Below are 26,194 nucleotides of genomic sequence, written 5' to 3'. Positions count from 1 at the left end.
GCTCCTCCTGCCATCTGCCACCCAGCCCCCATCTCACCTCACCCCCTGCCCTCCTTCAGGAAGGTTTCCCTGACTTCTCCTCCCACTGCATCCTCTGAGGTGCCTGCCCTAGTCATTTTCTTTTGGGGACAGAGTCTTGCTCCGTCTCCCGGGCTGGAGTGCAGTGGCATGATCTCAGCTCACTGCAATCTCCGCCTCCCAGGTTCAAGTGATTCTCCTGCCTCAGCCTCCCGAGTTAGCTGGGATTACAGGTGTCTGCCACCACACCTGGCTAATTTTTTTATTTTTAGTAGAGACAGGGTTTCACCATGTTGGCCAGGCTGGTCTCGAACTCCCCATCTCAAGTCATCTGCCCGCCTCGGCCCCCTGAAGTGCCGGGATTACAGGCATGAGCCACCACGCCTGGCCCCTGGTTATTTTCATAATACTGCAACACAGCTATGCCAAGGCCGCCTTTCTTCTTTGTGTCCACCACTGTCCACTCCAGTGTCCACTACTGTGCCTGGTTCCTGTTGAATCCTGGTGAAAGTGTGATCTACCTTGATGATTTCCTTTTTCCTCTGTTTGCAGGCTCAGACAAGAGTCAGGGCATGTTGGCCTTGTCCATCAGTCCCAATCGGCGGTACCTCGCTATCTCTGAGACTGTGCAAGAGAAACCTGCCATCACCATTTATGAATTGTCATCCATCCCTTGCCGGAAGCGCAAAGTTCTTAATAATTTTGACTTCCAAGTTCAGAAATTTATTAGCATGGCTTTTTCTCCAGACTCCAAATACCTATTGGCTCAGACATCACCTCCAGAGTCAAATCTTGTCTACTGGCTGTGGGAAAAACAGAAAGTAATGGCCATTGTTAGAATCGACACTCAGAACAACCCTGTCTACCAGGTACCTAGTAGTGTGACAAGTATCATGAAAATGATAAAAAATAGAACTATTTTTTATTGAATGTTTTCTATGTACCATAGTTCCAATTTCCTCCATGCATTTTAAAATTTATTCTTACAACAACCATATAAGGTATGCACAATCATTATCCCCATTTTACAGATGAGACAACTGAGGCTCCAAGAGGTTGAGTAACTCACTCAAGATCACAGAGGTAGTGAATAGCAGAGCCAGGAGTTCCCCAACTCCAGCTCCTGTCTTCTTTACTCTGGCCCAGAACTGCTTTCTGGTCACAGGTTTGGCCCAGAAGCGGGTTAATAAAACTTGCTTTCTCTCCCTGGTCCTAGCCTCTTTTTCCAGCAGCATTGCCGGGCAGTGGGAAGATTTCCGAAATGTGATGTAACATGGTAGGTCTTTAGGAAGCTGTTGCTGAAGTTGCAGTTATGTGAGGAGCAGAACCTTCTATTGTGTCTTGAGGGCAAAAGGAAGAAGACCCCTCAGGAACCTGATTGATGGCTTAGGCAGGGGGTCCCAAGGAGGTTTGATCTTGGTTCACTCACCCTAGTCTAGGATCTAGCACTCAATTCCAGAAGTTCAACGATTCAGTTCTGTTCATGTTCAGGGATTCTAGCTAATCAGTGTCTCTGGCATAGACTCAATTATTCAACTCACAAGATACTGATGTGTAAACCAGCATATCACAACCAGAATGCTCACATCATTTATCCAGTGTATTCCCTTCCTAGTAATAGAGAAGTTGAGAGGTGAAATTATAATAGTAATCAGAAAGCTGCTGGGTGGTTATTCCAGAATCAGACCAAAGGCGGTAGAACCAGAAGGGTATTTCAACCAGGCCACAGTGAGGCCTGATGAAGCACCTCCTGCTCTGACTAAGTAGATTCAGCAACCATTTATTGGATGCCCATGATGAATCCAGCACTGGGAAAACAGATGAAAAAGCCACAGCCCCTCAAGTTGCTCACTATCTAGTCAGGACAGCAGGTTGACTGCCTATCACTGTACAGGTAGTCCCCAACTTACTATGGTTTAACTTAAAATTTTCGTCTTTACAATGGTACAAGAGTGATATGCACTCAGGAGAAAGAGACCAAGTGATACGCTTTCATGATGCAGGGCAGCAGCTGCAGCCACAGCCCCCAGTCAGCCACTCAATCACGAGGGTAACAACCAAGATACTCTACAGTGTGGTGCTGTGTGGCCACATGGCTTTGCCCATTTTCAACTTATGGTGTTTTCAACTTATGATGGGTTTAACAGGACATGATCCCATTGTAAGTAGAGGAGCAGGTGTACATTGGGATAGGAGCTGTGGTTGAAGGATGTTCAGTTGGTAGGAGACCACATAGCATCCCCTGACATGTGGTTTCTTTCCTCCTGGACAGGGCTATGTAAACCTATCAGACCCTCTTTTTCTGTGTTTCCAGCTGAGCTTTATTCCATTTTGTTGGCACCGGGTGTGGCTGTTGTCGTAAGCTGCTCATTCTGCTCTTTGGCCTTTGTAGATTTCCTAGTGTGACTCCTAGTTTGACTCATATCCCTATAAATATAATGGATTATAGATGTGTGCCCTTATCAAATGCAGCATAAAATTATATGATTTTGTGATGTTTAGGAGATATTCTGAGCAGCCTGAAATAAATATTAATTTGTAAAATGGGAAATAATTCCATCAAGAATAGTTTCATAAATTTTTTTCTTCAATTCTCTCACATTTTACAGGTGAGCTTCAGTCCGCAGGATAACACTCAGGTGTGTGTCACTGGAAATGGGATGTTTAAGCTTCTCCGTTTTGCTGAGGGAACCCTGAAGCAAACCAACTTTCACAGGGGAGAACCCCAAAACTATCTAGCCCACACCTGGGTGGCTGATGACAAGATTGTCGTTGGCACTGACACAGGCAAACTCTTCCTCTTTGAATCTGGAGATCAGCGTTGGGAGACCAGCATAATGGTCAAGGAACCTACCGATGGCTCAAAGAGCCTGGATGTCATCCAGGAATCAGAGAGGTAATGGTGCTTCCTGGGCTGGTGCTCCCACATTCATTGTACTAACAGCATTATACAGAAGACAGCACTCTTTAGAAACCACTCATAACCCCTCTACCGTAAGAGTCAACTATGCCCATTTTCCCCCTTCCTCTCTAGTTTTCATCTATATTTAAGCACAAATTTAACAGTTATAACCATAGGCTAGATACAATTCTTTTTATTTTTTATACCTAACCTCATTTTATAAACATTATAGTATTACTGGTCTTCAAAACTATAGTTTTTAGAAAATATATTTTCCAGTGGCTAATTTAATGAATGGAATCATGTACACCAAGCCCTTGTAGTATACAAAAGGCATCTCTTGCTAGATGCTGGGGACACAAGTCCTCAAGGAACTTATAATTCAGCAGGAGGAGACAGACCAACAAGCGCAAGGAAATGTTTTAGGTAAATCTGACAGAGGATAGGGGTAAAGTGCAATCTCAGGAAAGAGTGGTTATTGACCATTGTAATAGAGATGCCACGTTACCTCCATGACAACCAGTAAAAATCATATCTCCTGTGTATTGGAATGTACCGTTACATGCACCAGACACTGCTTTAAACATTTTATAAATATTCCCATTTGATTCTTACCCTATATAGTTCATACTATTATCGTGTCCATTTTGTAGACAAGGAAACTGAGGATCAAAGAGGTAAGTGTCCTACCCAAGATCATTGCGCTGATAAGTGGCAGGCTCAGGATTCAAACCCAGATCTCTCTGACGCCAGAGCCTGGGCCCTCAACCCCAATGACATCCTGTAGATTCTTCTTCCTCAGTAACCTTCAATCCACCCATTTCACTACCATCTCCCCATGCCAATGGCATATGCTCTTTTTTGTTGTTGTTGTTGTTGTGATTATGTAGGAGCTTCCTAAAAAGTCCCCATAACCTTCTCCAGGAGCTGTGTTCACAGTCCTTCAGCTCTGGGGTCCAGGCCGCCCAGAACAAAGCCCAGACTCCTTGGCTTGGCCCAAGCGTATCTGTGGCTCTCTTCCTCTACAACTCTCGCCTGTGTCTGCTCCACACGCCCCGAGCACTCTCTTGCTTCTAGGCTTGACCGTGTGCAGATTGTGTACAGTTCCCAAGCCAAAGGGTAGTATTTGGCTGTGGAAAAGGGGATCATTGGGTGGTTCCTGTCACACCCAGTGACAGCCTTCTTTCTCCTCCCTGGCAGAATTCATCTCCTTGGGCCGGGCGCGGTGGCTCACGCTTGTAATTCCAGCACTTTGGGAGGCCGAGGCGGGCGGATCACGAGGTCAGGAGATCGAGACCACGATGAAACCCCGTCTCTACTAAAAATACAAAAAATTAGCCGGGCGTGGTGGCGGGCACCTGTAGTCCCAGCTACTTGGAGAGGCTGAGACAGGAGAATGGCGTGAACCTGGGAGGCGGAGCTTGCAGTGAGCCGAGATCGCGCCACTGCACTCCAGCCTGGGCGACAGAGCGAGACTCCATCTCAAAAAAAAAAAAAAGAATTCATCTCCTCAAGATTGTCTCTGTAAATTGTGTATGCTGTTTTTTTGTTTCCAGCCTGATTGAATTTCCGCCAGTAAGTTCTCCACTCCCTTCCTATGAACAGATGGTGGCGGCCAGTAGCCACAGCCAGATGTCCATGCCCCAGGTGTTTGCCATTGCAGCCTATTCAAAGGGATTTGCCTGTTCTGCTGGGCCAGGGAGAGTTCTGCTGTTTGAGAAGATGGAAGAAAAGGATTTTTACCGTGAGAGCAGAGAAATCAGGGTAAGGAGGGAAGAAAAAAAAGAAGCAAAACGGGGGTCCTATTGGCATTTGTTCCCCAGCAGCAGTTCTCTGAGAAGGCATCTGATGGGGAAGGATAGAGCAGGATTGCTGAGCAGAAATGGTGAAATGGTGACTCGAGATGTCTGTCCTGAGAGAGGTTTTAGGATGAGGTGAACAGAATTGGAGTTTAAAAATAGGAAAATCGACCAGCATATTGGCTTATGCCTGTAATCCCAGCACTTTGGGAGGCCAAGGTGGGTGGGTCTCTTGAACTCAGGAGTTCTAGACCAGCCTGGGCAACATGGTGAAACCCCATCTCTACAAAAAATAAAAAAAAAAAATAATAATGTGGTCAGGAGTTTGAGACCAGCCTGGCCAACATGGTGAAACCCCGTCTGTACTAAAAATACAAACATTAGCCAGGCGTGGCTGTGTGTGCCTGTAGTCCCAGCTACTTGAGAGGCTGAGGCAGGAGAATAGCTTGAACCCAGGAAGCAGAGGTTGCAGTGACCCAAGATCGCTCCACTGCACTCCAGCCTGGGCGACAGATTGAGACTCTGTCTCAAAAAAAGAAAAAAAAAATGCAAAATACAAAAAGTAGCCAGGTATGGTGGCACATGTCTGTAATCCCAGCTAGAATTGCTTGAACCCGGGCAGCAGAGGTTGTAGAAAGCCAAGATCACACCACTGCACTCCAGCCTGGGCGACAGAGCAAGACTCTGTCTCAAAAAAAAAAAAAATTAGCCAGGTGTGGTGGTGTGCACCTGTAGTCCCAGTTACTTGGGAGGCTGAGGTGAGAGGATGGCTTGAGCCTGGCAGGTGGAAGTTGCATTGAGCCAAGATCATGCCACTGTATTCCAGTCTGGGTGACAGAGCCAGACCCTCTCTCAAAAGAACAAAGAATAGGAGGATCCCAGGAAGCAGCCTGGTCTGGGAGTCTGTAAGCTAAAGTTATCCAAGAAAACTCTGAAAGCCTAGGCGGGGCGCAGTGGCTCACGCCTGTAATCCCAGCACTTTGGAAGGCTGAGGTGGGCGGATCACGAGGTCAGGAGATCCAGACCATCCTGGCTAACACGGTGAAACCCCATCTCTACTAAAAATTCAAAAAATTAGCCGAGCACAGTGGTGGGTGCCCGTTGTCCCAGCTACTCGGGAGGCTGAGGCAGGAGAATGGCGTGAACCCGGGAGGCAGAGCTTGCAGTGAGCCGAGATTGCACCACTGCACTCTGGCCTGGGCGAAAGAGCGAGACTCCGTCTCAAAAAAAAAAAAAAAAGAAAACTCTAAAAGCCTAAGGCCACACTGACAACGCGGGGACATTACTGATAGCTGTTTTGCATCTTGGGCAGATTCCTGTGGACCCTCAGAGCAATGATCCAAGTCAGTCCGACAAACAGGACATTCTCTGCCTGTGCTTCAGCCCCTCAGAGGAAACTCTGGTTGCCAGCACCAGTAAGAACCAACTCTACAGCATCACCATGTCCCTGACAGAGATCAGCAAGGTGAGTCTTTCCAGCAATGGTCCTTCCAGACCAGGGCCCATGTGCCTGGCTGGGGGACTAGTCACCATGTGGGCAAATTTTAATCCAAATAAGTTAGCATAAACTCATGCATCCCCTTCATACAGAGCAAAACAAAATTCTAATTTTTTTTTTTTTTTTGAGACAGAGTCTCACTCTGTCGCCCAGGCTGGAGTGCAGTGGCACGATCTCGGCTTACTGCAAACTCCGCCTCCCGGGTTCACGCCATTCTCCTGCCTTAGCCTCCTGAGTAGCTGGGACTACAGGCACCCGCCACCACGCCAGGCTATTTTTTTGTATTTTTAGTAGAGACAGGGTTTCACTGTGTTAGCCAGGATGGTCTGGATCTCCTGACCTCGCGATCCGCCCGCCTCAGCCTCCCAAAGTGCTGGGATTACAGGCATGAGCCACCGCGCCCGGCCCAAAATTCTAATTTTAAGATGTTCACATAGAAGCATGCTGATAGACTCAATGGGACTGTGATTGCTACAGTAATTTTGGAGGACAGACATATTGGCATTGTCTATCACATTTAAATCCCACATATCCTTTTACCCAGAAATTACATTTTAAGGCATTTAATCTATTGCTATATTTGCTCATGTACACAAATATACATATATAAAAATGTTTCTTTTTCCTTTTTACTGTTTTGGAATAACAAAGAAAGCTAGTATAAATACACTGCAGACATTACAACAAAAAAGCACTATTAAAGATAGAGATCATATTGTACTTAAAATGGCTCAGTACCAATAAGATATTACAATTTTAAGTCTGCATGTACCTAATACCATAGATTCAAAATATATAAAGCAAAACTGGACAGAACAACAAGGAAAATAGAGCATCTACAATCATAGTAGAAGATTTAACATATCTTTCTCAGTAATGGTCCTTTTTTTTAATAATAACTTAATTGAGTTATGATTCACATACCAATTGCCTATTCGAAGTATACAATTCAGTGGTTTTTAGTATATTCAAAGAGTTATGCAACCATTTATCATAGACAGCCTTAGGACATTTTTATCACCCCCCAAAAAAACAGCCCATACCCTTTAGCTATTATTATTCCTCCATCCTCCCAATCATCACCCCTCCCCACCCCAGCCCTAGGCCACTACTTACCTACTTCATGTCTCTATATATAGATTTGCCTATTCTGGACATTTCATACAAATGGAATCATAAAACATGTGGGCTTTTATGACTGGCTTCTTTGACTTAGCATAATGGGTTTTGCTGTTGTTTTGAGACAGGGTCTTGCTCTGTCACCCAGATGGGAGTGCAGTGGTGTGATCATGGCTCACTGCAGCCTTGACCTCCTGGGCTCAAGCAGTCTTCCCACCTCAGCCTCCCAAGTAGTTAGGACTACAGGTGCACGCCACCACACCCAGCTAGCTTTTGTATTTTTTACTAGAGACAGGGTTTTGCCATGTTTCCCAGGCTGGTCTTGAGCTCCTGAGCTCAAGCAGTCCACCTGCCTTGTCCTCCCAAGGTGTTGGGATTACAAACTTGAGCCACCACATCTGGCCAGCATGTTTTCAATGTTCATCCATGTTGTAGCATGTATCAGTACTTCATTCCTTTTTTATGGCCAAATAATATTTAATTATATGGATATACTATATTTTATTCACCAAATTTGTATATTTGGGTTGTTTCTACCTTTTGGCTTTTATGAATAATGCAACTAGTTTTTATGTGGATGGGTTTTCATTTCTCTTCCTAGAAGTGGAATTGCTGAGTCATATGGTAACTTCATGTTCAATTATTTGAGGAACTGCCATACTGTTTTCCAAGTGGCTGGACCATTTTATATTCCCATAAGCAGTATATGAGCATTCTGATTTCTCTATATTCTTGTCAAAACTTGTTATTATCTTTTTTATTATAGCCATCTTAGTGGGTAAGAAGTGGTATCTCATTGTGGTTTTGATTTGCATTTACATGGTGATTGATGATGAACATCGTTTCAAGAATTTGTATTTCTTCTTTGAAGAAATGTCTATTCAGATTTTTTGCCCATTTAAAAAATTGAGTCATACGTCTTTTTATTATTGAGTTGTAACAGTTATTTATAATTCTAGATATGTCTTTTATCAGATATGTGATTTGCAAATACTATGTCCCATTCTGTGGGTTGTCTTTTCACTTTTTTGATGTTGTCTTTTGATGAACAGTTTTCAATTTTGATGAAATTGAATTTATCTGTTTTCCTTTTGTTCGTTGTGCTTTTCGTGTTATATTTAAGAAGCCAATGCCTGAGGCCATGAAGATTTACCTCTGCATTTCTTCTAAGAGTTTCATAGTGCTAGCTCTTACATCTAAGTCTTTAATCCATTTTGAATTCATTTGTGTATATGGGATGGTATAGGGGTCCAACTTCATTCTTTGGCATGTAGATATCCAGTCGTCACAGCACCACTTGTTGAAAAGGCTAGTCTTTCTCCATTGAGTAGTCTTGGCATCTTGTTGGAAATCCATTGACACATGGGTCTGTTTCAGGACTTCCAATTCTGTTCCATTGATCTGTCTATCTTTATGCCAGTACCACACTGTCTTGATTACTGCTGCTTTGTAGCAAGCTTTAAAATTGGGAATTGTGAATCTTGCAACTTTAGTCTACTTTATCAGATTGTTTTGGGTAGTCTGTGTCCCTTGCAATTCCATATGGATTTTACAGTCAGCTTTTCAATTTCTGCAAGAAGCCATCTGGGATCCTCATAGGGATTGCACTGAATTTATAGATCAATGTGGGGACTGTTGCCATCTTAACAATATTAAGCCTTCCAATTCTTGAGCATGAGATATTTTCCATTTATTTAGATTGTCTTTAATTTGTTTCAAGAATGTTTTCCAGTTTTCAGAGTATAACTTTTACACTTCTTTTATTAAATATATTCTGAAAAATTTTCTTCTTTTTGATGCTATTGTAAATTGAATTATTTTCCTAATTTCATTTTTGGATTGTTCATTCTAAGTGTATAGAAATACAATTAATTTTTGCATACTGATCTTGTCTCCTGCAACCTTGCCAAACTCATTTATTAGTTCCAATAGTTTTTGTATTAGGTTATTCTGGCGTTGCTATAAACGAATACCTGAGACTGAGTAATTTACAAAGAAAGGAAGTTTAATTGGCTCATGGTTCTGCAGGGTGTACAGGAAGCATGGTGTTGGCATCTGCTTCTGGTAAGGGTTCAGGAAGCTTACAATCATGGTGGAAGATGAAGGGGTAGTAGGCACATCACATGGTGAGAGCAGGAGCAAGAGAGGGAGGTGAGAGATGCCACACACTGTTAAACAACCAGATCTCTCATGAACTCACTCATCACCAAGGGGATGTCACTAAACCATTCATGAGGGATATGCCCTCAATGATCCAAGCACCTCCCACCAGGTCCCACCTTCAACACTGGGGATTACATTTCAACATGAGATTTGGAGGAGACAAATATCCAAATTTTATCAGTGTTTTTAGTGAATTCCTTAGGATTTTCTATATATAAGATCATGATATCTGCAATAGAGGTAGTTTTAGTCTTCCTTTCCAATCTGTGAATACCTGTTACTTATTTTCCTTGCCTAGTTGCCATGGCTAGAACCTCTAGTATCATGTCAAATATCAGTGATGAGAGCAGATCCTTGTCTTGTTCCTAATCTTAGGGAGAAAGCATCCAGTCCTTTTTTTTTTCCTTTTTTGAGGCAGAGTCTTGCTCTGTCACCCTGGCTGGAGTGCAGTGGCACAATCTCGGCTCACTGTAAGCTCCGCCTCCCGGGTTCACACCATTCTCCTGCCTCAGCCTCCCAGGTAGCTGGAGCTACAGGCACCTGCCACCACACCTGGCTAATTTTTTGTATTTTTAATAGAGACGGGGTTTCACTGTGTTAGCCAGGATGGTCTCGATCTCCTGATCTCATGATCCACCCGCCTTGGCCTCCCAAAGTGCTGGGATTACAGGCGTGAGCCACCACGCCCGGCTGCATCCAGTCTTTAATGATTAAGTTTGATGTTGTCTGTAGGTTTTTTGTTTATCAGGCTGAGAAAGTTCCCTTCTATTCCTAGTTTGTTGAATGTTTTTATCATGAACGGCTGTTGGATTTTGTCAAATTTTTTTTTCTATGTCTATTGAAATGATTGTGTGAGTTTTCGTTTTTACTTTAATAATATAGTATGTTATACTAAGTGATTTTCAGATGTTAAACCACCCTTGCATTCCTGGGATAAAATCCACTTGGCCATAGTATATAATCATTTTCATGTTAGTATATTCAATTTACTAGTATTTTGTTGAGGATTTTTGTATCTATATTTATAAGAAATAGTGATCTGTAGTTTTCTTGTGATGTCTTTGACTGCTTTTGCATCAGGGCCTCATAGAATTAGTTGGGAAGTGTTCCAGCCTCTTCTAATTTTTTGAAGTGTTTGTGAAGAATTGGTATCAATTTTTCTTTAAGTGTTTGGTAGAATTCACCAGTGAAGTCATCTGGGCCTGGGCTTTTCTCTGTGGAAACTTTCTTTTTCTAATTAATCTCTTTACCTATTTTCATCTATTTAGATTGTCTATTTCTTCTTGAGCCAGTTTCAGTTTTTGTGTCATTCTAGGAATTTGTCTATTTGTCTAATTTAGTGGCATACAATTGTTCATAGTATTCCTTTATGATCCTTTTTATTTCCGTAAGCTTAATAGTAATATTCACTCTTTTGGCCAGGCTCAGTGGCCCACGCCTGTAATCCCAGCACTTTGGGAGGCTGAGGCTGGCAGATCACGAGGTCAGGAGATCGAGACCATCCTGGCTAACACGGTGAAACCCCGTCTCTACTAAAAATACAAAAAATTAGCCAGGTGTGGTGGCGGGCACCTGTGGTCCCAGCTACTCGGGAGGCTGAGACAGGAGAGTGGCGTGAACCCGGGAGGCGGGGCTTGCAGTGAGCCAAGATCATGCCACTGCACTCCAGCCTGGGTGACAGAGCAAGACTCTGTCTCAAAAAAAAAAAAGTAATATTCCCTCTTTCATTTCTGATTATATTAATATGATTTTCCACCCCCCCCCCTTTTTTTGGTCTCTAAATTTAAAGAACCAGCTTTCGGTTTCATTGATTTTTCTCTATTGCTTTGCTATTCTCTATTTCATTAATGTTCACTCTAATCTTTACTGTTTCCTTCCTTTGGCTTGCTTTAGGTTTAGGTTGCTTTTTTTTTTTTTTCCAGTGTCTTAAGGTAGATTAGGTTATTTACTTAAGATCTTTCTTTTTTGAAAATGTAAGTATTTGCAGCCAGAAAAAAATTCCTCTTAATATTGCTTACCATAAATTTTGCTATGTTATGTCTTTATTTTCATTCATCTCAAATATTTTGGAATTTCTCTTTTGATTTCTTTTTGACCCATTGGTTTTAGGAGTGTGTTGTTAAATTTCTACTTCTTTGTGAGTTTTCCAGTTTCTTTCTGTTTGTTATTAATTATTAATTTAATCCCACTGTGCTTAGAGAATATATTTTGTATTATTTCTATTCTTTTAAATTTATTAAGGTTTGTTTTTGGCCTGGCATATAATCTATTCTGGAGACTGCTCTATATGCACTTGAGAAGAATGTATATTCTGTTATTATTGAGTTGGGTGTTCTATATATGTCTGTTAGGTCTGGTTGGTTTTTAGTGTTGTTCGAATCTTCTGTTTCTCGTTATCTTCTGCCTACTTGTCTTGATTTTTTTGAAAGTGGTGTATTGCATGGCCAGGTGTGGTGGCTCACGCCTGTAATCCCAGCACTTTGGGAGGCCGAGGTGGGTGGATCACCTGAGGTCAGCAGTTCGTGACCAGCGTGACCAACATGGAGAAACCGTCTCTACTAAAAAAAATACAAAATTAGTCGGGCATGGTGGTGTATGCCTGTAATCCCAGCTACTTGGGAGGCTGAGGCAGGAGAATTGCTGGAACCCAGGAGGCAGAGGTTGCAGTGAGCTGAGATTGTGCCATTGCACTCTAGCCTGGGCAATGAGAGTGAAACTCCGTCCCAAAAAAAAAAAAAAAAGCCAGGTGTGGTGGCTCACACCTGTAATCCCAGCACTTTGGGAGGCCAAGGCGGGTGGATCATCTAAGGTCAGGAGGTCGAGACCAGCCTGACCAACATGGTGAAACCCAGTCTCTACTAAAAATACAAAAAAATTAGCTGGGCGTGGTGGCTCATGCCCGTAATCCCAGCTACTCCAGAGGCTGAGGCAGGAGAATTGCTAGAACTCGGGAGGCGGAGGTTGCAGTGAGCCGAGATCGTGCCATTGCACTCCAGCCTGGGCAACAAGAGCAAAAACTCCATCTCAAAAAAAAAAAAAAAAATCAAAAGAAAGAAAGAAAGTGGTATACTGCAATCTTCAGCTCCTATTGTTGAGCTGTCTATTTTCTCCTTCATTCTTGACAATTTTTACTTTATAAATTTGGGTGCTCTATTTTTAGGTGCACTTATCTTTACAATTAATATATTTTCCTGATGGGTTGACCATTTTGCATTATAAAATATGTCTCTATTTCTAGTAACATTTTCTATTTTGAAGCTTATTTTGCCTGATCTTACTATAGCCACACCAGCATTTTTGTTGTTGCTGTTTGTATGGTATATCTTTTTTCATCCTTTTACTCTCAATATATTTGTATCTTCGATTCCAAACTGTGTCTCTTATACACATCATATAATTTAATCTTTTTTTATTCCAGTCTGAAAATCTCTGACTTTTGATTGGATTGCTTAATCAATTCACATTTAATGTTATTACTGGTATAGTTGAATTTATGTCTACCATTTTACCTTTTTGTGTGTGTGTATCATGGGGTTTTTGTTCTTCTGTTCCTCTCTATGCCTTCTTTCACATTAAGTAAAATTTTAAGGTAGTGTTTTAATATCTTTAATTATTTTTCCCTGTATACTTTTAATTATTTCTTAGGGCTTACCATACACACTTTAACTCATTATAATCAGATTCAGTTTGATTCAATTTCATACTAACTTAATGCCAGTAACATATAGAAATGTTATTGCCACATAGCCACCTTCCCTTTCCTCTTTTTAATGGTATTATTGTTATACATATTACATCTATGAGTGTTACAAACCCCAATAACATATTCTTATAATTATTACCTTATATAATTTTATATATTTTAAAGAAGCTGAGGTTAGAATGGGGAGCAATTATATATTTATAGTCTTTTTATGTTAACCTTTACTATCGTTTCTGGTTCTCTTCATTTGTTCCTTGAGTTTGAGTTACCATTGAAGTCATTTCTTTAATCCAGTACACATTTGTTCCCACCCAACATTTATGTGCTATTACTGGGAAATATATTACATTTCTATATGTTACAGCAACAACAGTATATTATATGCATATTGTTTCATACAATTGCTTTTTCAATCAGCTAAAAGATGATGAAATATATATTTATATTGTCTTTTGTAATTACCTTTACCAGTGCTCTTTGTTTTGTGTGGATTTGAATTACTATCTGGAGTAACTTGCTTTCAACCTAAAAGATTTCCTTTAGTATTTTCTGTAAGTCAAATCTGCTGGCAACATATTTTTCCAGTTTTTTTGACAATGTTTTTTTCACCTTTAGTTCTAAGAAATAGCTTTGCTGGATTTTTGTTTGACAGCTTTTTCTTTAAGCACTTCGAACATGTTACGCCATTCTCTTCTGGCATCCATTGTTGTTGCTGAGATATCTGCTATTAATCTTATTGGGGCTCTTTTGTAAGTGATCAGTCGTTTTTCTATTGATGCTTTCAAAATTTTCTTCTCATCTTTAGCTTTCATTATTTTTTACCAAAATGTGTCTGTTTGTGGAACTCTTTGCGTTTTTCCTACTTGGAGTTCATTGAGCTTCCTATATGTGTACATTGATGTTTCCCAATAAATTCATAGTATTTTCAGCAATTATTTATGAAAACGTTTTTTCTGCTCCTTTCTTTTTCTCCTCTCCTTCTAGCATTCACCTTATGCATCAGTTGGTGTGCTTAATGGTGTCCCACATTTTTCTGAGGCTCTGTAAATTTCTAATTATTTTTCCTCTCTGTTCTTCAAATTGCTTAATCTTTACCGATCTATAAAGTTCACTGATTCTTCTGCCAGTTCAGATCTATTCTTGAGCACCTCTAGTGGATTTTTCATTTCAGTTATTGTACTTTTTAACTCTAGAATTTCTATTTTCTTACAGGTCTATCCCTATATTGATGGGATCCTTTTATTCTTCTCTATTTGATGCATATCATCCCTACCTTTACTTGTTTAATCATAGTTTCCTTTAGTTTTTTGGACACACTTGGAATGGCTAATTTCAAGCCTTTGGGTGCTGCCGTAGGGAAATTTGTTGCCTGTGAACAGAAAAATGCAAATTAATACAACTCTGAGATGCTTCTTTATGAGAAGTTTCATTACTATATTGTCAAAAATTAAAAATCTAGTTATTACCAGAGATTTCTGAGGACAGGAGAGAATGATAACCCTAATATGGTGATGATGGGAGTGTAAACTGCTACAGCCATTCTAGCAAGGAATCTGATAGTTCTTGGTCAAATAGAGAATGCATGTACCTTGTTATCCAGTAGTCTGCACTGGATACATACCAGGAATTTGATCCTAAAGAGCCATTAAAGAACATGGACAGGCCGGGCGTGGTGGCTCGCGCCTGTAATCCCAGCACTTTGGGAGGCTGAGGCGGGTGGATCACGAGGTCAAGAGATCGAGACCATCCTGGCCAACATGGTGAAACCCTGTCTCTACTAAAAATACGAAAATTAGCTGGGCATGGTGGCATGTGCCTGCAGTCCCAGCTACTAGGGAGGCTGAGGCAGGAGAATCACTTGAACCTGGGAGGCGGAGGTTGCAGTGAGCCGAGATCACGCCGCTGTACTCCAGCCTGGCATCAGAGCAAAACTCCGTCTCAAAAGAAAAAAAGAAAAAAAAAAAAGCATGGACAAAGATATTCACCATAGTGTTTGTAGCAGTGGAGAGTTGAAGACAATCCATATGTTCATCCCTAGTGGTAATGAAGAAGTAAAGTAGCTAGATGCATATTGTAGAATATCAAACATCAGTTAGAAGCAAATTATATATACTGCAACATAGATGATTCCTTAAAAATTTCGTGTTGAGAAAAAAGTAAAAGTACAGAATGAGATCTGAAGCACAATGTCATTTATAGAAATATAAAACACATATGTATATAGTCAGTGACATACATAAAATCCATTTGTTGGTGCTTATCATAGGGAGGAACAGAAGTAAAAATTGAGGAAGAAAGGAGTGAAATAAAATAAAATTTGTCTTATATGAATTTATGATGAACCTCTGCAAGTCTGCTTCTGAGATGCAAAATGAAAACAAAGATACAGAAAGCAAGGAAATATGAGATAGTGTCATCAGATGAGATTTAGAATTGGAAGAAGAAGTTTGGAATGTTTGAAAAGGAGAATAAACAGTATGAAATACTTATCTTGGATATTTAGAATGTGAATTTATTGAAAAATATGGTAGAGTTACCAGGCAGGGTTAAATGCCCACTGGAGGTTTGTGGTCATGCATTTGCAGTGAAACCAGTAAGCCCACTTGTGTGATTCCCCATCATTACATGACTCCTCAGGCAGAGGGGGAAGAGAGAGCATTGCTTTTGTTTTTAAGACAAGAGAGATTTGAGTGTGTAAAAGCTAATAGGAATGTGCTCATAGAGACAGGCAGGTTGAAGATATTGGAGAAAGAAAGGGTAACAGATGGAGAAGAATAACAATAACCTGTGCCTGCCTACCCAGCATAGCATCTCTTTCTCTGAGATAGTAGGGTCTACAGCCATAACACCCTGAATGCACCTGATCTTGTCTGATCTCAGAAGCTAAGCAGGGTCAGTCCTGGTTAGTACTTGGATGGGAGATACTAGCGTAGGATAGAGTGGATGCAGATACATTTATAAGTGGCAGAGGGGCAGAATTTGAAAAAAAGAATCCATTTCAGCCATTGTCTTGGCTTGTGAACAGACCTAAATATGTACATCTCATTAAATTTCCCAACAATCACTCCTCATTCAGGTGTTCCAGAAACAATGCCTCTGATGACAGACATCTGTAACCTACATAAGCAGTGCAGTAGGATGCATTTCAATTTAAAATCATCCATCCAACTCTCATTTGCTACTGGTGATAATTAGTGCAGTCTCTCCAGAGAGAAACTTGGCATTATTTATCCAGATCCTTAAAAATCATTCATACAATTTTTCCCAGTATTCCACTTCTAGAAATCTATGCTAAGGAAATAATCAGAGAGATACACAAAGACTTGTGCAAGGATATTTAGTCTAGTGTTATTCCTATAATAAATAACAAAAATTGGAAGCCACTTAAATGTTCCTACAGCAGAGGAAGGGTTAAATTAAATTCTAAGATATCCATTGAAGAAAATATTTTATTGCCATTAAGATAATGTTTAAAACTAATATTGGCTCAGCCGAGCATGGTGGCTCACGCCTGTAATCCCAGCACTTTGGGAAGCCAAGGCGGGCGGATCACGAGGTCAGGAGATCGAGACCATCCTGGGCTAACACAGTGAAACCCCGTCTCCACTAAAAATACAAAAAAAAATTAGCCGGGTGTGGTGGCAGGCACCTGTAGTCCCAGCTACTCGGGAGGCTGAGGCAGGAGAATGCCGTGAACCCGGGAAGTGGAGCTTGCAGTGAGCTGAGATCACACCACTGCACTCCAGCCTGGAGGACAGAGCAAGACTCCGTCTCAAACGTAAAATAAAATAAAAATAATAACAATCATCATAATATTGGCTCAGGAAAATACGCATAATATTCAAACAGTTTGGCCACAGCCTGATTTCTGTGCACCCAGGCTAATTAATGTTCCTGGGAACTAATTAGAGCTGACATGTACAGCCAGCCTTTTGCTTACTCTGCGGGATCTTGTTCTGTATGATTTCTCTAGGGGGAGCCTGCTCACTTTGAGTATTTGATGTATCCATTGCACTCAGCACCCATCACCGGTCTAGCTACCTGCATCCGCAAACCCCTTATAGCCACCTGTTCTCTGGATCGATCCATCCGCCTTTGGAATTATGAAACCAAGTAAGGAATGAAAGGCTTGCCTACTTTATTATGCAAGACTCCAGTTGTTAATTTATGTGAATTATTTTAATTACAGTGTTCCAAACTTTAATTATTTAGAAGCTTTCAGTTGGAAAAGATTTTTAAAAAATTAAGTCAGTTAGCCTACCTGTTTCTCACTCTTGCATGGGCTAGAAAACTACTTTGTGGTTTATTTAATGCTTACCACATGCTGGACACTGGGGACATGAAGAGATGAAGATAACACCCCAGTCTCTCGCCTTCTTACATAAACTCCTGTGTCCCTCCAGCTCTCCTATCCCCTTGTTTCCCACAGGGACTGCTCTTTGCTTCAGGGAGCTCCCCAGACCCTTTCTTCCTCCTCTTTCTCCCAGGACACCACTATCTCAACCACCCCCAACTCCCTCCTGACTTTACCTTCCAGCACAGCTTCCCTGGGAAGCTCCAACCCTAGATGGATCCCCACCCCCTACTGTTTTCTTTGTTCTTGTGTACAACTTCTGGGGCTTCTGGGGAAAAAGTACTTGGACAATACTCATGAATTTTGGGATCTAAACAGAGCGATGTCTTCAGCATTGCTAGACCACACCTTGACCAGTCTCCCTATCTACCATGCTCCGTGCTGGACGCTATCCCCTAATAACCAAAATCTAGAAAAGAGAGGAACCAACAATTGCCAATAGTAGTGTGTCTCAAATACTATGATAACAATATATATCAGATACAGTAGATGACTGGAGGGATTTAGTGAGCTAGGCTTACAATTCAGTAATTGATCTTTTTCACAGCACTCTGGAACTATTTAAGGAATACCAAGAAGAGGCATATTCCATCAGCCTTCATCCATCTGGACACTTCATCGTAGTAGGATTTGCTGACAAACTACGCCTCATGAATCTACTCATTGATGATATACGTTCTTTCAAAGAATACTCTGTTAGAGGATGCAGAGAGGTAAAAAACTGCAGACAAAAGTCCAGTTTCTTAGAAAGCCATGGCTGAAACAGCAGGAACTAACATGGTCTGGGGAAGTGGGACCAAAATCTGTCTTGGAGAACTATAGTGACTTAAAAAAGTGGGGGAGGGGGAAATCCAGTTCTTTTCCCAGCAACCTTATTGAGTATATGGGTCCATCCCCATTTTCTTATGTCCACCAGACGATTTCATTGAACCTAAAACCTTGTGAGATCCCCGCTATGATAAGTCCTGTCTGTAATTGTGGAGTATTAACAAATATTTTAAAAGAAAAGTAATCTCAGAATCAGAGTCACAGCTAGGAAGGTGAGGTTGGAGACGGAGGAGCCAGGGAAAAATAAGCATCAGTGGTGAGAGGTGGTAAAGGGCTCATCAGCTTTCCCCGAGGTGACCTGCAGAAACAAGGCAATGATTTCAGGAATTATTTCCCCAGCTCTGAAACGTGCTTCTACAGGCAAAATGATTGCTTGTGGTCCCAACGGCTTAATGATTTGTGGGCCTGGCAGTGTAAGCATCTGGCTACTATGAGTTACAGGAATAGTGAAAGTGTCTGAAAATGTCAGCCACTCCTCAGTCTCATTCGCACCTTCCCCCCACTCCCACCCTCACACGTAGTTTCAGTCTGAACTCGTTGGGAAAAGCACCTCTTGACTGTAACCTCTAATCAGACCGCTCACTTCCTGCTTGCTTGCTCTCTTGCTGTCTTTCCCTGTAGTGTTCCTTTAGCAACGGAGGTCACCTGTTTGCTGCAGTCAATGGAAATGTGATTCACGTTTACACCACCACGAGCCTAGAGAACATCTCAAACCTGAAAGGACACACAGGGAAGGTAAGTGAGTGGACAGTCTCCAGGGAAACAAGGGGCACGGAGCCAAGCATGCCGCCAGCCAGTGGGATACAGGTGAACAAAAGAGAGGTGGCTCCTTTCCTCATGGGTTCACTGTCTACTTGGGGAAAGAGACAATAAAAGAAATGCACAGACAAGTGTAATTACTAATTGCAGTTCCACTGGAAGAAAAACATGGTGTTATTGTGAGAGAAATAATGAAGGGGGTGGCATAATTTAGGTGGCTGTATTTGCAAAGGCTTGGTCCTATAAGAGTGAGTAGGAGTGAATCAGACGGGACTGGTGGGGATAATCATTGCGGATAGGGATCCAGAGGCCAGAGATGGGAGACTCATGGGGTGTCAGAGGACGTGAAAGTCTGTGGGCCCGGAATGTGGTGCCAGGATAAACCATGGGGTAAAGATGGGCTGAGATTGGAGAGGTCACAGGGGCCCAAATGCATAGAAACTTGTAGGCCTTGTAAGGATTTATCCTTCTCATTCCTTGAAATCATGGAAGACTTTCAGGGCAGAGAATGATATGACCGGATTTGCATTTTGAAGGATTACTTTGGCTGCAGAGTGAAGACTATTGAGGGGGCAAGGGTAGAAATGGTAAGGAGGCTATTGTGGATATCTACACCATAGATAATAGTGGTGGTGATACAGTTAGGGAGAAGTGGATGGATTCAAATGATTTTAGAAAGTAAAGTCGTGGTGGCTCATGCCTATAATCTAAGCACTTTGGGAAGCTGATGTTGGAGGATCACTTGCACTCAGGAGTTCGAGACCAGCCTGGGCAACATAAGGAGACCCTGTTTCTACAAAAAGTAAAAAATATTAGCCAGGTGTGGTGGCACACACCTGTGGTCCCAGTTACTTGGGAGGCTGCGGTGGGAGGATCACTTGGGCCCAGGAGGTCAAGACTGCAATAAGCCATGATCACACCACTGCTCTCCAGCCCGGGTGACAGAGTAAGACCCTGTCTGAAAAAAAAAAAAAAGGAAAGAAAGAAAGAAAAAGAAAGAAAGAAAGAGAGAGAGAGAGAAAAGAAAAAAAGAAACTAAAATCACTAGGTCCTAGAGTAGCAGATTAGATGTGAGGCATGATTAAGAGGGAGAGGCATAGAAAGGGTAAGAAGTCAGCAGATGAATTTGGAGAGAAGAGGCCTTTGGAAAAGAGAGGGATTCTAGGCAGAAGGACTTGTTGGAGATGATGAAATGGAGATATGAAACAGGGCAGTACTCGTTGGTTCATATGGCTGGAACACTGGACACATTTGAGTGATGATAAAGAGGGAGTAGGAAAGGCTGGCTGCATCGTAGAAGGTAGTTATGCCATGCCAAGGAATTGGACTTTAGTCTCTAGTGACAAGAAACAACAGAAAGGATTTAAGCAAGAAAGTAATGGGATCAGAAAGGTAACTCTCTGAATAGTATTGAGGAAGGATTAGAGTGGAAGGAAATTGGAGTGATGGAGAGCAGTTAGGATGTGAAGGTGAAAGCTGGGTTAGGAAGTAAACCATGACTTTAGTAGCAGAGGCAGAGAGAAGAAAGAGATGAAGTTCCGTTTTGGCCGTGTTATATTTGATGTGCCCAGAAGTGTGATATATGTGTGTGGAGGTCAGGAAAGAAGTCAGGGCTGAGTATGAAGATTTGGGGAATTAGAAAGTAGAGGAAGTCAGAGGCATAAATTAGATCACCAAGGGCCTATGTGGAATCTGAGAAGAATATTGGACAGCAGAGGGAAGACCAACATTTAAGAGACTGGTGAAAGAAGAGGAGCCAATGAAAGACTGAAAATAACGATACAAAGAGAACTCAGAATCAGATAATTGTCTCAAAGAAGCCAAGGAACTAAACAATTTCTGAAAGGTTGAAGTGGTCAGTCGTACTAGATGTCAGAGGGAGGTCATGTAAAGTCCAAAACTGACCATTGACTTTAGCAAATAACAGGTCATTGGAAGGAAAAGTAAAAATGTGTGGAAAGTGAAAGTGTTATGTAAACACAAGCATTTTTGTTTGTTTTTGAGACGGAGTCTCACTCTGTCACCCAGGCTGGAGTGCAGAGGCGCGATCTCGGCTCACTGCAACCTCCACCTCCTGAGTTCAAGCGATTCTCCTTCCTCAGCCTCCTGAGTAGCTGGGATTACAGGCATGCACCACCACGCCCGGGTAATTTTGTATTTTTAGTAGAGACGGAGTTTCTCCATGTTGGTCAGGCTGGTCTTGAACTACTGACCTCAGGTGATCCGCCCACCTCGGCCTCCCAAAGTCCTGGGATTACAGGCATGAGCCACCACGCCTGGCCCACAAACATTATTAATGAAAGCTGCTGAGCCTCCTCAGCTTCGACAATATAATTAGTCTTCAAGTGACTGTGGAGATGCAGATGAAAGTACAGAAAGTGATTCTGATGCCCGAGCTCACCAGTCCAGGAAAACAGCCATTTGTTTCATCACTTTACAAGTACTTAAAACACTGGTCTCTAATTAGGGATATATTTTAGAATTACATGTGTAACATTTTTTACAAATACAGATACAGGATGCAGCTAAAGCTATGCATACAGGGAAATGTATAACCTTAAATACATATACTGTGTTGGAAATGAAAAAAGATACATAAGCATCCATCTCAAGAAGTTAGAAAAAGAACAGCAAATTAAATTCAAATAAAAGGCAGGAAATAAAGATAAGAGCAGAAGTTAATAAAATAAAAAACAGACAAAACATCATCAAAGCCAAAATTTGATTCTTTGAAAACACGAAATAGACAAACCCTTGGCATGACTGATCAAGAAAAAATTAGGAGTATGGAGATACCAACAACCAATATGAGGATTAAAAAGGGGATATCACTAAAGGTCCTATAGACATTAGAAAGATCTGAAAGAGGGCCGGGTGCAGTCACTCACTCCTGTAATCTCAGCACTTTGGGAGGCTGAGGCAGGCGGAACACTTGAGATCGGGAGTTCTAGACCAGCCTGGCCAACATGGTGAAATCTCATCTCTACTGAAACTACAAAAATCAGCCAGGCATGGTGGCACACACCTGTAATCCCAGCTACTCAGGAGGCTGAGACAGGAGGATCACTTGAACCTGGGAGGTGGAGGTTGCAGTGAGCCAAGATTACGCCACTGCACTCTACCTTGGGTGACAGAGTGAGACCCTACCTCAAAAAAAACAAAACAAAACAAAAAACTGAAAGGATGTTATGAACTTTATGCAAATAAATTTTAATATATAGATTAAACTGACAAATTCCTATAAAAATGGAATCTGTAGGCCGGGCGCAGTGGCTCACACCTGTAATCCCAGCACTTTGGGAGGCTGAGGCGGGCAGATCATGAGTTCAGGAGATGGAGATCATCCTGGATAACACGGTGAAACTCCATCTCTACTAAAAATACAAAAAATTAGCCGAGCATGGTGGCGGGCACCTGTAGTCCCAGCTACTCGGGAGGCTGAGGCAGGAGAATGGCATGAACCCGGGGGATGGAGGTTGCAGTGAGCCGAGATCACGCCACTGCAGTCCAGCCTGGGCGACAGAGTGAGACTCTGTCTCAAAACAAAACAAAAATAATCTGTAACTTAAAACCTTTCTACAAAGAAAACTCTAGACCCAGATCTTATCACTGGGGAATTTTATCAACATTTAAGGAAAAAAAAAATAACACTACCACTAATCTTGAATAAAACTCTTCTAGAGAATTGGAAAAAGAAGGAATACTTTCCAGTTATGTTCTATGAGGCCAAAATAATTGTGATACCAAAATCTGTCAAAGACACCACAAGAAAAAAAAAATAAGCTAGTCTTTTTCATGAACACAGATAGAAAAGTCCTAAACAAAATATTATCAGACCAATCCAGCAACATATTAAAAAGATAATACAACATGACCAAGTTTGGCTTATTCCAGGAATGCAAAGTTGTTTTTGATTTTGAAATCAGTTAATGTGCTGTACCACATTAACATAATAATGAAGAATAATCATACGCTTACCTCTATAAATGCAGATACAATAAAAATTGACAAAAATTTAACATTTATTGATGATTTTTTTAATTTTTAAGAACAAAGTCTAGTCATATACATGATGTTTTTAAAAAGCATTTAACAAACTAGAGATAATGGGGAACCTCCTAAATCTTATATGAGATATTTACAGAAAACCTACCACAAATAGTATACTTAGTCATGAAATTATGAAAGGATCCCTCTGAGCTGAGAACAAGCATGAAGCCTTCCGTGAGCCTTTTACTGAGTCCTAACCAGTGCAATAAAGCAAGAAAAGGAAATAAAAGGTATAAAGTTTAGAAATGAAGAAATAAAACTGTTACAGACAACATGATTGGGTATGCAGAAAATTCAAAGAATGTTCAGATAAACTAATAAAATTAGGAATCTAGGAATATTGTTGGAAACAAGTTCACTATATTTTTTAAAGTGCATTTTTATGGAATAGTAACAAACAATTAGAAAATGCCATTTAAGAGGTGGGGATGGGGCTGACAAAGGAGCTAAAGATATGGCTGACAGGGTAGGAGTCATGGAGATATACAAAGAGGTGTCCAGTGGGTTGGGAGATTGGTTATTTATAGGGAGAGTGAAAAAATAAGCAAATATATCAAAGATAATGGGAGGTAGGTCTTTCACAATTGGAGAAGGGAGTTACAAATATGGAAAGGGGCAGAGGCAACAGTGAACCTTGTGGTTGAATTGAAATTGGAGGTATCAGTGTGAATTTATGGTTTTTGATACATAGAGATAGATATAGCAATAGGTATAGGTGTAGTGTATACACATATATTTAGAAAGGAATCAAAACCAATGCTATACAAACTCTTCCAGAAAATGGAAGAGGAAACATCCCAACTCATTTTATGTGGCCAGTATGACTCTGATACCAAAACCAGTACAAAAAAATAAAACTACAGATCAATATTCCTCACAAACATAGACTTGAAATCCTCAACAAAATATTAACATATTGAATCCAGCAATATATGAAAATAAATACACATCACTGCGAAATGGGGCTTATTCTAGTAATCCAAGGCTGGTTTGTCATTTGAAAATTATTATAATCCACTATATTAACAGGTTAAAGAAGAAAAACCAACTTCAAAAAAATTGACTTGAAAAGCCTGTAATCCCAGCACTTTGGGAGGCTGAGGCTGAGGCAGGCAGATCACGAGGTCAGGCATTCAAGACCAGCCTGGCCAACATGGTAAAACCCCGTCTCTACTAAAAATACAAAAATTAGCCAGGTGTGGTGGCACTAGCCTGTAATCCCAGCTACTCAGGAGGCTGAGGCAGGAGAATTGCCTGAACCTGGGAGGTAGAGGTTGCAGTGAGCTGAGATCGCGCCACTGCACTCCAGCCTGGGCAACAGAGTGAGACTACATCTCAAAAAAAAAAAAAAAAAGAAAGAAAGAAAGAAAGAAAATGGCTTTCAAATATTTACTGACTTAGTTCCAGTGAAATATAGAAACTTTACTCTTACATAGCTCCATTCAGTCCTACCCTTTGTTGTACTGTTGTTATCCACATTACATCTTTATATGTTACAAGCCCAACAACACATTGTTTGTAATTATTACTTTATATAATCTTATTATGTCTTTTAAAGAAGCTGAGAGAAAAGACTGAGAGCAAGCTTAAATTTCTAAACCTTCTTATTTACCCTTTTGGTTATTTTCATTTCTTCTTGTGGATTTGAGTTACCATCTGGTGTCATTTTCTTAACCCAATAAAGCTTTATTCCTACTCATCACCTTTGTACTGTTATTGTCAAATATATTATTTATTACATTGCTACATGTTATAAGCCAAACAATAGTCTCTCTCTAAATATATATAGTACTTTTGCATATATATGCAGTTGCTTTTTAAATCAGCTTAGAGAATAAAGAAGGTATAATATGCAGTTATACTATCTCTTAATTACCTACATAATTACCTCCACCAGTGCTTTTGTTTGTTTGATTTTCCTTTTTCGTATGAATTCACATTACTGTTTGTGGTTATCTGCTTTCAGCATGAAGGACTTTCTTTACTATTTCCTGGAAGGCAGATCTTCTAGTAAAAAAAAATTTATAAGTTTTTATTTATCTGAGAATATCTTTATGTTCATGTTTATCTTCATGTTTAAAATATAAAAATACAGTCTTGCTGGATGTAAGGTTTTTTTTCTTACTTTCAGTACTTTGCATGTGTCTCCTACTGCTTCTGGCCTCCTTTGTTTCTGAGAGAAGTTAGATATTATGTGATTAATCATTTTTCTCTTATGGCTTTATATATATATATATTAGATGGAGTCTTGCTCTGTCACCAGGCTGGAGTGCAGTGGCACCATCTCGGCTCACTGCAACCTCTGCCTCCTGGGTTCAGATGATTCTCCTGCCTCAGCCTCCTGAGTAGCTGAGACTACAGGTGTGCACCACCATGCCCAGCTAATTTTTGTATTTTTAGTAGAGACGGGGTTTCACCATTTTGGCCAGGATGGTCTCGATCTCTTGACCTCATGATCCACCTGCCTTGGCCTCCCAAAGTGCTGGGATTACAGGTGTGAGCCACCGTGCCCGGCCAGCTTTCAAGATTTTCTTATCTTTGGCTTTCAACATTTTGTTTTTGATGTGTCTGGATCTAGATTTCTTTGCATTTATCCTACTTGGAGTTTATTGTACTTCTTGGATGTGTAGGTTAATGTTTTTCAACAAATTTGAGATTTTTCAGCATTATTTATTTGAATGTTTGTTGTTTTTCTCTCTTCTCCTAGTGCTCTCATTACAGTACACATATGTGGGTGCATTTAATGGCTGCCCACATTTCTCTGAAACTCTATTAATGTTAATCTTTCTTAATTAGTATTTCTCTGTTCTTCCAATTGCACAATCTCTATTGAGCTATTTCAAGTTTGCCAGCTCAAATCTACTGTTGAGACCTTCTAGTGAATTTTTCATTTTGGTTATTGTACTTTTCAACTCCAGAATTTCCATTTGATTTTTAAAATAATTTCTGTCTTCTCATTATATTCTCTATTTGATGAGGCTTGTCATCCTACCTTCCTTTA

General features: G+C 40.9%; 1 protein-coding gene across 4 annotated transcripts in view; it reads left to right on the top strand.

The window, feature by feature from the left end:
• The window catches only part of CFAP57 (cilia and flagella associated protein 57), an 89,173-nt gene that overhangs the window by 10,237 nt on the left and 52,742 nt on the right, over positions 1 to 26,194 (top strand). For all 4 annotated transcript variants that reach the window (XM_055255405.2, XM_063627599.1, XM_055255407.2 and 1 more), the window contains exons 3-9: positions 571 to 887; positions 2,628 to 2,914; positions 4,477 to 4,684; positions 6,032 to 6,184; positions 17,176 to 17,315; positions 18,104 to 18,269; positions 19,006 to 19,119. In XM_055255405.2, coding sequence (XP_055111380.1) covers positions 571 to 887; positions 2,628 to 2,914; positions 4,477 to 4,684; positions 6,032 to 6,184; positions 17,176 to 17,315; positions 18,104 to 18,269; positions 19,006 to 19,119 — 1,385 coding nt within the window. The remainder of the gene's footprint in view (positions 1 to 570; positions 888 to 2,627; positions 2,915 to 4,476; positions 4,685 to 6,031; positions 6,185 to 17,175; positions 17,316 to 18,103; positions 18,270 to 19,005; positions 19,120 to 26,194) is intronic.

This window comes from Symphalangus syndactylus, chromosome 12 (assembly GCF_028878055.3).
Source record: "Symphalangus syndactylus isolate Jambi chromosome 12, NHGRI_mSymSyn1-v2.1_pri, whole genome shotgun sequence".
Taxonomy (NCBI): Eukaryota; Metazoa; Chordata; class Mammalia; order Primates; family Hylobatidae; genus Symphalangus; species Symphalangus syndactylus.
This window is presented reverse-complemented; position numbering and strand designations above follow the sequence as displayed.